Here is a 14702-nt window from a genome sequence, read left to right as displayed (position 1 = left end):
TTCAATGGCATTTCAGCTACTTCTGTTGTTAGTGATTGTTTTTAAGGGATATTGTTTGATTTTCTTTTGTACATACAGAATCAATTATTCAGTCCATTTGTACATTTCAGAGTACATTCATTTGTACACTCTCAGACTTAAATGTTCCAGATTAGGATTGAAGAAGCAGGAAGGAAATATACTTTCCGGCAGGAAAGTATATTGGCCATATCAAGTCACATTTACACTGAAGCAGATCTCATGTGCATGTATTTGTATTTGTACTGTCGTTGTGTTCTACCTGTTGTACATATTCCAGAAGAGCTGCAAGTTAAACTGGTTGATGGTGTTGTTGATCTGTTGCCTGTAGCTCTGCACCAGCTCTGTGTTGCTCATTAGCTCCTCCTACAGGACATACACGAACATACACACACACAAACTCAGTTTAAATGTGCTGTACTGTACTAGAAAAAGTTTAGCCCTGTCTAGCCCAAGCCGCCAGAGCCACGGTAGAACGAACGATGCAGCAGCCTTAGCCCTACTGGCCAAAGCTGGAACTGCATGCAGGCGGGGTGAACTACATGCATGAGCAAAAAGGGTCTGCCATATGGGTTCATAGACATAGTTCGACGTTTGTGACGTTTGTGACATTCGCGAAGTTCACGAGGAAGAAGGATATGTGATGTACAGTAGCAGCGTTCGCAGCTGTAAGAGAAATTGTCTCAAACAACGACAAAGAATGTATAGGCCTACAGAACAGTAAGATATCGACAGCGCAAAAGCGACAGGTAGTCGCTGAAAACAGGTTGTGTTGAATTTAAAATCGTCGGTCGGATGGTTCTCGAGATACGTCACCTTCAGATGTAAAGAGATTCTGTGTATTTACAGTAAGTCACTCATATGTTCTTCTAATGTTGCACTAAGGAATAAATGCTTGGTTGGGGTGGGGTGGGGGGGTCATAAAAAAACTCTAATTATCTTTAAAGAGTTTACCGTGCTGAAAAGGTGTGGCATCACGGTATCGGGCAGAGCGCTGGTCAGCCCAGTCAGCTGAGGAGAAGAAAGATGTATTAGATTTATTATTATTGTTGTTGTTGTTTATATTCAATGTAATATCATTGTCATGTATATTAAATGAAGTTGATAGTACCTTGCCGGCAGCCCAGTCGATCCAGCCTTTCCCATTGGGGTCGATGTTTAGCAGCACCAGGCCCTCCACAAGATCAGGGAAGATGAGCTGACAGAGAGAGCAGTGTTAAATTCCATGGTGCATAGTAGAATCCATAAAACGATTGTTTATAATATTCAACCGAAAGGATGAAAAAGTGCCCAGAAATATTATGCGTAGACTATTGTGAAATGGTTGAAAAGAAACTAAATGGGTTCCAGATGTGGAGAAGACCGCAGACCACACAGGATAGTGTAAACTTTACTATTTCATCCAGTCAAGCAAATGATTATTTGCCTCCCTTATAGCTTGTGAGGTTTTAAGCCCATTTCCCTGACACAGATCTCAAGCCTATCCCTGGATCCGCAATCCATGCAGTTTGACAAAAAATACTGGGACTGCAGTCAGTATTAGCACAAACAGTTAAACACTTAATCTATACTAATCCAGGACTAGACTCTTTACAACTGGTGAACATCACTATCAGGTTGTGAGGATAAATAAATAAATCCTGGTAACCGGTAATGTCGCCGGAATGAAGGTCGCCAGGAAACTGGGGGTGCGTTCGGAAATGCGCACCAGGTGTGTGGTCAGTGTAGTGAGTGCAGTGGTCGGTGAACTCTGAAGGTAAACTTTCTGAAAAGCAGCAGTTGCTAACGTAACGTTACTATTGAAAGGTAATTTAATTCATAACATTGGCCTTCCTGCTGTTAGTTTACACGTTGATGTGTGTAACAATAAACCCCAAAAGGACCTATCAAGCCACAAATGGTGCATTTTGCAATAACTTCCTCCATTGTTCACAGCTGAGAAGCGCTCGAGACACCCAATGAAAACCAACCAATCGTAACACCGCACTGACGCACCACACCGCCAAACCCCATCTTCTGAGTGCGTGCACTGAGCACACCAGTGCGTTGAGTGCGCATTTCCGAACAAACTAGGGATTTCCGGGCGACCTTCATTCCGGCACCTCTACTGGTATTCATAAATCCCAGGCCTACAGCCATGCTGAGGAAATTTCAGTAGGGTAGTCACTTACAGCAAACTTAGCCAGGATGTAAGCTCCAGCACCAACTCCGATCCCAATGATGCTCTTGAATCTAAAACACATCGCCCCAGGCATCAGTTGACTTGTTTTCAATACACTAAACAATTTAAGAAGGGCAGTGCAAGAGACCCGGCTTGGGTTGTTGATAGTAGAGTAGACTAGTGCAGTGGTTCTCAAACGTTTTCATGTCAAGGACCCCCAAATTGACACTTATTAACCTGCGGAACCCCCATTTGAAAAGATACTGCAGGGACCCCCATATAAGAGGAGATTTTTACGATTCTAGCAGTGATTCTCAGCCATTTTAATTTCAAGGACCCCCAGTTTGACATGTATTTGGCTACGGACCCCCATTCAATGGTATTTTCTGTGACCCCAATTTATATTGTAAAATCAATGTTAATTTAACGGGTCCATTTGGTTCCATTTGTACACTCTCTGAGTTACAGACCCATAAGGGTCCCTTTGGTTCCTATCTATTATTTAGCTGGGGACCCCCTGGAACCCCCTCAAGGACCCCTGGGGGTCCCTGGACTCCACTTTGAGACCAATGGACTAGTAGATAGTAGAGTATGTACTAATATGAACTAAAAGTTACATTTCAAATTTACATTGTTTACACATTATACTATATACACATAACTTGACTCTGCCAGATGGTGGCAGTAGTGCGTATCGCCCTACTTTACCATCTGAACCTGCTCAGGGAGAGTTGATATCACTCGTAAAGTCCCGGGCCGGACCAATCAGCGGCAGCTACGGGCGGGCTCTGAGCGGCTCTGAGCCAATAGAGTCTGACTGCAGACCACGTTGAAACCCAACAACATCATGCAGACAGGCCAATATGAGTGGCTGGAGTTGTTACTCCCAGACTGTGATAGACAGACGGCCCCATCCAATCACCTGCTAAAGGTCCGCCCCTTACATCCGAGTCTGCCCGAGCAAGCCCAGATGGTAAAAATAGTGCGGTATATGCAGTATACGCACTACTGCCACCATCTGGCGGAGACAGGTAAGTATACACACACACATGCACACAAACTAGAGAACAGGATCATTTGATAAGATGTGAGAGGTCCACCCACCCGAAGTGCTGCACCACGCTGGGCAGCATGCCAGACAGCTGGTCCATGGTGGGGTACTGGTACCTGTGGACACACATGAACACAAGCAGGTCAGCCTGGTGCATGCTTTTACATTGTGTGTGTGTGTGCTTGTTAGTGAGTTAGAGCCGGGCCGATATATTGGTCATTATTTGACTGTTTTGACAACATTGGTATCACCAATTATGCAGCCAATGTGTCCTGACTCCCAAATATTATACCTTTTGAAAAAATCTTTTTCAACCTAGTGCCCCTACATTATAGGTGAAAATATCTACAAGCTCACAGCGTTGTGAGCTTGTAGATCTTTTTGCCTAAAATAACATGCCCAATGGGCTTCAAATAAAATATTGATATTTGTATCTACCAAAATGTTCTGTTTTTTTTCATACGTTAATTGTTCTCAAAAATATTTTTTTCAAATATATTTCGATTTTGCACTTTTTAACAAAATACCGGTCAATTGTCAGTAATCGATGATGGGCTAGGAAGACTCTTCAAAAATCTGGAAAGATTGCTCCCCAAAATCTGGCATCGGTATTTAGCCTGCCGTGCGTGGACGTGTGAACATGAAATAGAGGATGTGTGTGTGTGTGTGTGTGTGTGTGTGTGTGTGTGTGTGTGTGTGTGTGTGTGTGTGTGTGTGTGTTTTTGTGTGTGTGTGTGTGTGTGTGTGTGTGTGTGTGTGTGTGTGTGTGTGTGTGTGTGTGTGTGTGTGTGTGTGTGTGTTTTTGTGTGTGTGTGTGTGTGTGTGTGTGTGTGTGTGTGTGTGTGTGTGTGTGTGTGTGTGTGTGTGTGTGTGTGTGTTTTTGTGTGTGTGTGTGTGTGTGTGTGTGTGAGCCCATACATACCCCTGTGGTAACTGTGAAGCTCCAGTCTGCTGTCCTGGGGCGTCCACGTGGCAGACCACAAAGTGCTTGGTGATCTCCTGCATGTCCTCGTTGTGGAAGAAGCTGTTGAAGCACAACTTGTCTGTGTGGATGGAGAAGGTCAGAGAGCGGAGAGGAGAGGAAGGGAGATGAGGGGGGAAGACAGAGAAGATGGGAAGATGGAGGCAGAGTGAATGAAGGATGTGAGATTAGAAGTTATACGATGGAAGAGAGAGGATAAGAGAGGAAGAGGGGAGGAAGGAGAGAGAAGATATAATCCCATTAAACATAATAAAGAAGGCTCAGAGAGAGCATAGAAGATGACCATCTGCATATCTCATCCCCTGCCAGGAAGCAGGGCAGATTCTTTCTGCTGATAACAGCATGTTGCATCCTCATCAACCACTACCAAGAAGTATATATCCCAGGCATTGACATTAAGGCTTGCCCACCTGCCCTCGGCAGGTAAATAAAACCTTCGGGCAGGTGAAGTTTACTTTCAGGTTGCCCGTCAGGGCAAATGCTCATTTGAGAGGATTACGGTTCGCTTCGGTTCGATATATTTTGGTGTCACGGTTTGATACTTTTTCGATGAAAAAAATAAACAGAAATGTCCTTGATTTATAAATTAATTTTTAGTTTTAACTTTGAACAATATGGTATACCCAACCTCTAGGGTAGTGGTTCTCTAAGTAGGCTCTGTGGACCCCTAGGGGTCCTTGAGGGGGTTCCAGGGGAATGTGGATGTGGAGTGGTATTGTGAATGGGTAAGGTGCACCAGCTTAATATGTTGGTGTGAAACTCCTGGTGTATTTTAGTTCTGCAATAAAAAAAATGGTTCATTACAGGTTCGGTACAGGGTCATTCAGTTTGGTATTCAATATTCGGTTTGATATTTTGCACCCCTAATATACATATTTCTGTCGGTGGAAACCTCACATTTCTATATTTCATCTTTTGATGTTTTTTATTTATTAAAAATAGCAGATTCACAAGGTCACAAGTGTGTAGTTCTTGCAAAACATAATTTATGTTCAGTAAATGTGAGGGGGGAAAAATCATTAACTTACAGAACTACAGAACAGTATAGGAAAAAATGTCAACCCTTAATTTTGCACTCTTCATCCACCATCTCTGTGAGTTGACCTACTTTCTGATGATGTGAATTGTCAGTGGATAAATTAGCGCGACAACTGGGCTGAGATAAAAATGGGTGAAGCTGACCTCTACTTTTGGCTACAGGGTCGTTTCGGGCTAGTCTAGTGGCTACGCGCATTATGTGGCACAGTACAGTACATGTGCATGTATTGTATATGTCACAGATCTTTTGGGCTACAGTAAGATTGAGACCAGGAGCGCTTGTCAAGGTGGAGCAAGCAGTGCCTCCTTCGGGGAACTAGGAATAATTTGACAGAGGTTAGGGTTAGGATTAGGGTTAGGTTTAGGCATAGTTTTACTGAGGTTAGGGTTAGGTTTAGGCATAGCAGCATTCACCAGGTTAGCATTCACCAGGGTGGGACTAATGGGAACAATGGAGGAACAATGAGACGTGGGACCAATGCAGTCAAATGCTCTACCACTGAGACATGGGCTTCTTCCAGGGACTGCCCATAAGGTGAACTAAAACAAGCGCTCCTTTCCCAATCTTACTGGTACCTCAAACTGTAACATATACGGTACATACACACATACATACATATAACCAGGGTAACAACTTCTCCTACGCGTTGTCATCCAATGGGTCACAACACACTGAATCACCTCCAGTATCTTCTGGCACAGGCTATGACCCACTCTCAACACCCCCTTCCCTCCATTTTTTCATCACTCACTCACGCTCTCTTTCACTGCCAAGCTCTTGACTCCTCCATATGCTCTCCTCTCCCCCCACTCCTCCGTTCCCCTAGAACAGATGGTAGCGTAGATGTAGGCCAGTGTGTCTGTGTTTATAGATTCACTATAACAGTGAATCTGCACTGTAGAATCACTCAGTATTAACACTCCTTTGTGAACAAGCTTATCATCTTTGCACCCCTCTCGTCTTTCTTTCTTTGAATCATCACATATTTCACATCAGTTCAGTGGTGGGTTATGAATATGAATACGGATCGCCAACAGCTGCAGCTGCTGCGACAAAGACAATTTTAGACTTCAAGGCAACAACATCACGCTATTTAATTACATTTTTAATAATAACAATAATAATGATAATTTTAGTGCATTGCAGTGATTTCATTGTATTGTATTGTGTTGCATTCCATTTTATTCTATTATACCCTATTCTATTTAAGGCAATCATAATATAAATGTAATTTAATCTAAACTGTAAAAAAAAAGTAGATGACTATCATCTGTTCTAATATCAAATGGGTTTAATTTAATACTTTTTTTTTAGGAGGTCATCATAGAAAATCACAATAAGATATTAATAACACATGATTATACACAACTGTGAAGCGGCGAAACTCGTCTCTGGCACGCCCCGCCACGGTACAGGCCCCTCCCACCCGCCGCCGCCGCATTGCTGCTGACCCAGCCCGTCTCCCACTGCATGATGGGGATGTTTTGTTGACCTACATTTCATGCTTGATGCTCACATGCTCTTTACGCAACTGCTATTTCTGTGCCACCTTTTTAGATCGCCACAAGTGTTTCACTCTCTCTCTCTCTCTCTCTCTCGCTCTCTCTCTCTCTCTCTCTCTCTCCTTCTCTGTCTATCTCTCTCTCTCTCTCTCTCCTTCTCTGTCTATTATTATTATATTATCTCCTGCTTTATTGAATTGGTGACCACTCAGCCAGTATCACAGCCTTGTTGAAAGTGGGGCATATGACCAGACCAGCCACTATACACCGTGAAATCCTCAGTGTCCATTTAACTCTGAGAGGGTCAGTCACTGACGCCGTAGTGGTATGTTTGATATTGTCATTGTGTGACAATAGCGGCAGGTTTTCACCATAATCATTTAAACCCAATTCTTAAATGACCATATTCCCATGGGCGCCATGGTAAACTAGTATTTACCATACCATGGGCTACACTAAATATCCAATCTAATAGTCAATCTACGAGCTCACAACGTTTCGCTATGCAACTTATTGTGAGCTTGTAGATCTGCTATTTTCAGTGAATGTTCCCCCCAGAATAGGAGGGAGGGCAAGCTCTGACCGGCCTTACTGTGGGATGCTGGGGTTCCAGTAATTAACTGACATTATAGTGATCAGTGTGATAGGAAGTATGTGATGCTGCAACAAAGAAACCCTTACCTTTTGTAATAACCAGAGAAAGCCTATTTTGCAAATAAAAACACCATAGCTATGGAATGGATTCATTTGAAATACAGGAGATAGATAAGTGTAAGTGCGTGCATTAGGGTGGATCTTAAATTACCTTTTTTTGATTTTCTTGAGTCTCACCCCCCAATTATGTTCCAATGTACAAAAAAATGCTTTGGATAAAATTTGGTTGAATTTCAAGCATATTTAGAGGTAGCTCAATCAAGTCAAAGATTGTACATTTTATTGGTCAAAATCGAATTTTTTTAATGTGTTATACATTACACATTATTCTTATACTAAGCACAGAAATTATATTTTTTAAGCTTACAAATCTAAACACAAATCTGATTACATGTTTGTCATATGTCAAACCAGAATTAATGTATTGTAGGAAATAGCAAAGCAAAGAATTACATTTTCATTTAACGTGCACAATGACATGTCTTTATTGCACACTCTTCATCATACTCACAACACACAACAAGCACACAGCCCCACTTCCTTGATTACCCCAAAAAAAAAACGAAAGTCACTGCAGTATAGTAATTCAGTAGTTACTGATCAATTAAAGTTTGTTTACGGCTATCGGGATACTTGTGCCGATGGTTCTGCACAATTTGCAGCAAGTATTGGAGTTGGGACTCATCTTTAGTAATGAGACCACAATATTCTTGTATTAGGGCAACCCCACGCTCTGCATGATCATTGACAACATTCATCGCCTTCACTACAGCCAGAGCTTCTTGGTAGTCCACCCTGGGCTCCCACTCATCGGGCTCAACGTCAAGGAAGTCACCTGGGAGATCCATCATTTTGAAAAGCACTTCAATGTTCTTCCTTGCAATTGTTCCAAGGTCAACAGTAATTATCTTCATATGCCCCTGTTCATGATCTTCATTTCCATCTTTCATGGCTCTCACCATCAGCCTCTTCGTTTGCGCGCTCACTTGACTGTCAAACAATGCAAGTCCGACGATCTCTGGAGCCAAATACCATAAGTGATTGGAAAACTTTTGAGAAGCAGCTTTAGACACCTCAGCATTTATTGATGAATATTCCAGCAACGATTTTAACAGCTGCCAAGTCATTTAGTGGAGCGCTGACAGCAACATGCCTATGATGCCTTCACATAATTGTAAACTGCAAAAATGCACAAATCCATGCATGCTTTTTCTTCCCTGAAGGTCAGTTTGAATTGGCCATGAAACATCCAGATCTTCATACAATAAATAACCTTTGCCATCCAACGGGCATGATGGGTAGCTCCTGGAGCTCTGAACCGGATACCTCGAGCAGCGAGGTATCCGGTTCATCAATAAATGCTGAGGTGTCTAAAGCTGCTTCTCAAAGGTTTTCCAATCACTTATGGTGAACAGGGGCATATGAAGAGAATTACTGTTGACCTTGGAACAATTGCAAGGAAGAACATTGAAGATTTTTTCCAAGGTGCTTTGAGTGGGAGCCCAGGGAGGACTACCAAGAAGCTCTGGCTGTAGTGAAGGCGATGAATGTTGTCAATGATCATGCTGAGCGTGGGGTTGCCCTAATACAAGAATATTGTGGTCTCATTACTAAAGATGAGTCCCAACTCCAATACTTGCTGCAAATTGTGCAGGACTATCGGCACAAGTATCCCGATAGCCGTAAACAAACTTTAATTGATCTGTACTGTAACTACTGAATTACTATACTGCAGTGACTTTCAGGGGTTTTGGGGGTAAACAAGGAAGTGGGGCTGTGTGCTTGTTGTGTGTTGAAGAGTATGATTGAAGAGTGTGCAATAAAGACATGTCATTGTGCACGTTAAATGAAAAATTGCAAATTGTCATTCTTTGCTTTGCTATTTCCTACAATACATTAATTCTGGTTTGACATATGACAAACATGTAATCAGATTTGTGTTTAGATTTGTAAGCTTAAAAAATATAATTTCTGTGCTTAGTATAAGAATAATGTGTACTGTATAACTTAAATGTGCCTGCAGTGCAATTCGATTTTGACCAATAAAATGTACAATCTTTGACTTGATTGAGCTACCTCTAAATATGCTTGAAATTCAACCAAATTTTAACCAAAGCATTTTTTTGTACATTGGAACATAATTGGGGGGTGAGACTCAAGAAAATCAAAAAAAGGTAATTTAAGATCCACCCTAGCGTGCATGTGTGTGTGTGTGTGTGTGTGTGTGTGTGTGTGTGTGTGTGTGGGGGGGGGGGGGGGTGCGGGTTCATTCGCTGCATGAAGGTGGAGAGACATGCTGTGCGGTATGGAGACCAATTATCAACTCTGATAAGCAAAGAATTGCCTCACTGACAAGGCCTGATACATCTGTCAACACGCGTACAGTACATAACTGCATTCCCCCCACACGCACACGTACACAGTACACACACTCACACATAAAATCACACCCGTGTGAACTGAGCGGTGGTCGTGGAGGCTGCGCAACAGCAAAACAAATATATATATATTGTGTGTGTGTGTGTGTGTGTGTGTGTGTGTGTGTGTGTGTGTGTGTGTGTGTGTGTGTGGGTGGGTGGGTGTCTGGCCTGGCCTGGCCTGAACAACAGCGCCCCTCCCTTAACATGTGTGGTCACAAAAGGTACTACATACAGGCTACATACACCATACAGACAGACACGCATACAGACAGACAGACAGACAGACAGACAGACAGACAGACCCACACACACGGCCACGTATAGGAGCGTTGTGACCACCGCTCAACAATATACTGTTTACTCACGGTTAAGGCCCACGTCATGGTAGGTGAGGATGGCGGGCCTGTTCCCTTTGGGTGCCCCCCGAATCACCACATGCAGCATCCCATAGGGGGTCTCAATGTCATGTTCCTGAAAAGAGCAAAGCAGATTCATGCTCACGCTCTATAAACTCAATTTGCAATCTTGAAAACCTGATCTATACTCTAGTTGTATGCCACTGTCCTATGCTGAAAAAAGACAATCTAACCACTTAAACCCTGTACTTTCTTGGCCCCTTCCCTTTTCCCCCCGATACCAAATCAACGTGTTGTGAGCTCGTACATCAGCTATTTTCGATGGCATGCCCAAAATATGAATGCTATACTAGTGTAGCATTGTGGTTCATTGTAGGAGCTAAAACATTTGCAATCGGAGTAAAAATAAAAATAAAACGGTTTCATCATGGTTGCTGTGTTCTACATCCCTCATTTAGTCAATGTTAAAGGTGCCATATTTTATCTATACTATAATTTTGCGAATGTCTGAGTGAGTGTCTGTCTGTCTGTCTGAGTGAGTGTCTGTCTGTCTGTCTGAAACAGCGTTTCTCCTCAGTGGCTGGAGCAATTGATCTGAAATCGCATCACCATTAGCATATGAACACACCTAACATAACTGTGAAGCCCGTTTGTCACTTTCACAAATCATATACTGTACATTAGCATTTGTATGCTGTATCTATATCTATTTAGCCTACAGTACCTTTTGTGACCACACATGTTAAGGGAGGGGCGCTGTTGTTCAGGCCATGCACAATCACACACAAACCCACACACACACACACGGGGGGGTGGGGTGTGTGTGTGTGTGTGTGTGCGGGGGGGGGGTTCTGGCCCTGTTACAGATGTTGTCCAAAAATCAGGCAGATCGGTACACAGTACCTCTGTAGCTGTTAAATGGAACGGGTATTTCTTACATTGATGCTCCTACATATTACCATGCAAGCACCAGTTAAAGTTACTTTCCATCCCTCATATACTGTGTGCACAGTGCACATCCCATAACCCACACACTGCACATCATTTCGGAGCTCATATCTTTGAACGGGTAAGGGCTAGTTATTAGAAATTAAAGGGATGTATATGTAATGAATATTTTGCAATAATTTTGTGCGATACACGTGCACAAAATAAAACCTCTGGGAGGGTGTGGATGAAGGTATTACTGTATTATCTCTAATAACTGTTGATTGTATCATAGACTGAGACTCTCAAACCATGTTAAATCATGAAACTTGTTTTCAAGTTTAAAAAAAGCATAGAAGTATATTTTTGCTATATTTATGAACCATTGAGTATTTCGACTAATTGTCTCAATATGAGAACCCAACAGAGAACTTGACCCGTATTCCAACCTCTCTCGCAGTGACCCATATTTTCTAAGCATTAATACAGCATACCTCAAAATGGAGGTTGGAGATATTGGTTTCCATGAGCCGCATACACACTATGCTTGCACGGGAGAGTGTTTTCTGCTGGTGATTCAGTCCGAGTGTATCAAAGGGTGCGTTCGGAAATGCGCACCGGGTGTGGTTAGGGTTAGGTTTAGGCATAGTTTTACTGAGGTTAAGGTTAGGGTTAGGGTTAGGCATAGTTTTACTGAGGTTAGGGTTAGGATTAGGGTTATAGTGCGGTATGCTATGTATTCCTGTAGGAATTTTTTGCCAAAATTGATTTCTTTGCTGTTTTGGCTTCTATAGGGACCAAACTATCAGAAAATGACGGGGGTCAAATTTTCAGACCCCTCCCTCATTTCCTGGGGGCGGGTCACTTCAGTTTTGGCCCTTTTCGGCCTTGTTTTCCCAATTTCCCATAGGATTTTTTTGCCCAAATGGCTTTTTTTGCTGTTTTGGCTTCTATAGGGACCAAACTATCAGAAAATGACGGGGGTCAAATTTTCAGACCCCTCCCTCATTTCCTTGGGGGCGGGTCACTTCAGTTTTGGCCCTATTCGGCCTTGTTTTCCCAATTTCCCAAAGGATTCTTTTGCCAAATAGATTTCTTTTGCTGTTTTGGCTTCTATAGGGACCAAACTAGCAGAAAATGATGGGGGTTAAATTTTCAGACCCCTCCCTCATTTCCTGGAGGAGGGTCACTTCAGTTTTGGCCCTATTCAGCTATGTTTTCCCAATTTCCCAGAGGAGTTTTCTGCAAAAAAATGATTTGTTTGCTGTTTTGGCTTCTATAGGGACCAAACTATCAGAAAATAATGTGGGTAAAATTTTCAGACCCCTCCCTCATTTCCTGGGGGCGGGTCACTTCAGTTTTGGCCCTATTCGGCTATGTTTTCCCAATCTCCCATAGGATTGTTTTGCTAAAACATATTTTATCTTTTGTTGTTTTGGCTTCTATAGGGACCAAACTATCAGAAAATGACGGGGTAGACATTTTCAGACCCCTCCCTCATTTCCTAGGGGGGGGAGGGGGTCACTTCAGTTTTGGCCCTATTCACCTATGTATTCCCATAGGAGTGTTTTGCTAAAATTGATTTCTTTGCCGTTTTGGCTTCTATAGGGACCAAACTATCACAAAATGACAGGGTTCCAATTTTCAGACCCCTCCCTCATATCCTGGGGGGAGTACTTTACAGTACTTTATACACAACTTCACAGTATATTCTGAGGATATTCAATAGTTTAGGTAGGAACAGTTCAAGTGAGGAGGATGGGGTAGCATTTATACTTCTGACCTGTTATTATTCTAGTCAAATACAGGATCTATTCATGATCACTGTTATCTATGTCCTCCCTTAAGGCTCATTCCCACTGGGCCAGATAAATAGATACAAAAATATCTTTCTCCATTCAAGTGGATGGTAAGATACAGATAAAAGAAAATATCTGTCACAGATATTGTTTTTATCTGTGTCTTACCATCCACTTGAATGGAGAAAGATACTTATTTATCTGTTAATCTGGCCCAGTGAGAATGGGCCTTTATACTGTTGGCAAAGTCTCCAGTCCAGTGCCATAGCACTTGCAGAGACTGACTGTCCCTTGCAATCTGCTTTGCACCCACATTACATGTGATGAGCTCAAGTATTGCCTTTGGAGCAGGGAGGGCAAGACACCTTACTGGAACATACCCTCCACTCTCTGAATTCCACCAATTCTCTTCAATTGGTGGAAGCTCAGGGCTCAGGGCAATTGGAGATTGGTGTCAGCAGCCTCTTCAATGTGTGCACCTCCTCAAAATCATGTCCCTTGATGAAGGTATCATATATGACAACGAGCTTGAAAGAACTGTCCCTTGAGAAATACTCAAGCAGTCCCTGGCACATGTCAACTTCTCCTTGGTTGATCACACAGTCAGGAGTTCCTTGATGGACATAGTGAGCTTCATCTCTGGATGAAGACTTCGTGTTTTTCGACTGATCCATATACCTAATATTACCTATCAAAGACAACTTGACCCTCAACATAGCCAGCCATCATCGTTATGATGCGTTTGTTGAATGCATCCTGAAGATCTGACAGCTTTTTGTCTTTTTCATGCTCTGAAGCAAACCCATGGCATCAACAATAAGAACTTTGATAGAATAATCGTCCTCCGTCAGATCATGCTATGGGACACATGGAAGATCTTCCTACAGGGGCTCTGCCCTGGCATCTTCAATTGCATGCAAAATGTGAACCCCCTCATTTTCTGACAGTTTGGTCCCTAAAGAAGCCAAAACAGAAAAGAAGAAAAAAAAATCTATGGGAATATAGAGCCGAATAGGGCTAAAACTGAAACCCCCCCCCCTCCCCGCCTCAGGAAATGGGGGAGGGGTATGAAAATTTGAACCCTGTCATTTTCTGATAGTTTGGTCCCCATAGAAGCCTAAACGGCAAACAAAACAATTTTAGCAAAAAAAAAATCCTATGGGAAATTGGAATGCATAGCTGAATAGGGCCAAAACTGTGACCCGCCCCCAGGAAATGAGGGCGGGGTCTGAAAATTTCAACCCCGTTATTTTCTGATAGTTTGTTCCCTATGGAAGCCAAAACAGCAAACAAAACAATTTTTGCAAAAACATCCTATGGGAAATTGGGAATGCATAGCTGAATAGGGCCAAAACTGAAGTGACCCGGCCCCAGGAAATGAGGGAGGGGTCTGAAAATGTGACCCCCGTAATTTTCTGATAGTTTGGTCCCTATAGAAGCCAAAACAGCAAACAAATCAATTTTTGCAAAAAATACTATGGGAAATTGGGAATACATAGCCAAATAGGGCCAAAACTGAAGTGACCCACCCCCAGGAAATGAGGGAGGGGTCTGAAAATGTGACCCCCGTAATTTTCTGATAGTTTGGTCCCTATAGAAGCCAACACAGCAAACAAATCAATTTTAGCAAAAAATACTATGGGAAATTGGGAATACATAGCCGAATAGGGCCAAAACTGAAGTGACCCGCCCCCAGGAAATGAGGGAGGGGTCGGAAAATTTGACCCCCGTCATTTTCTGATAGTTTGGACCCTATAGAACCAAAATCTGCAGAAAAATCAATTTTGGCACAA

General features: G+C 42.6%; 1 protein-coding gene across 5 annotated transcripts in view; it reads right to left on the bottom strand.

The window, feature by feature from the left end:
* Positions 1–14702, bottom strand: part of ndrg4 (NDRG family member 4) — a gene marked incomplete at both ends in the record, with an annotated part of 73460 nt that overhangs the window by 9494 nt on the left and 49264 nt on the right. For all 5 annotated transcript variants that reach the window (XM_080736155.1, XM_080736159.1, XM_080736156.1 and 2 more), the window contains 7 exons: positions 281–384; positions 973–1029; positions 1130–1216; positions 2190–2250; positions 3284–3346; positions 4153–4273; positions 10193–10298. In XM_080736155.1, coding sequence (XP_080592281.1) covers positions 281–384; positions 973–1029; positions 1130–1216; positions 2190–2250; positions 3284–3346; positions 4153–4273; positions 10193–10298 — 599 coding nt within the window. The remainder of the gene's footprint in view (positions 1–280; positions 385–972; positions 1030–1129; positions 1217–2189; positions 2251–3283; positions 3347–4152; positions 4274–10192; positions 10299–14702) is intronic.

Source organism: Nannobrachium achirus, assembly GCF_963921795.1.
Source record: "Nannobrachium achirus genome assembly, chromosome: 11".
Lineage (NCBI taxonomy): Eukaryota > Metazoa > Chordata > Actinopteri > Myctophiformes > Myctophidae > Nannobrachium > Nannobrachium achirus.
This window is presented reverse-complemented; position numbering and strand designations above follow the sequence as displayed.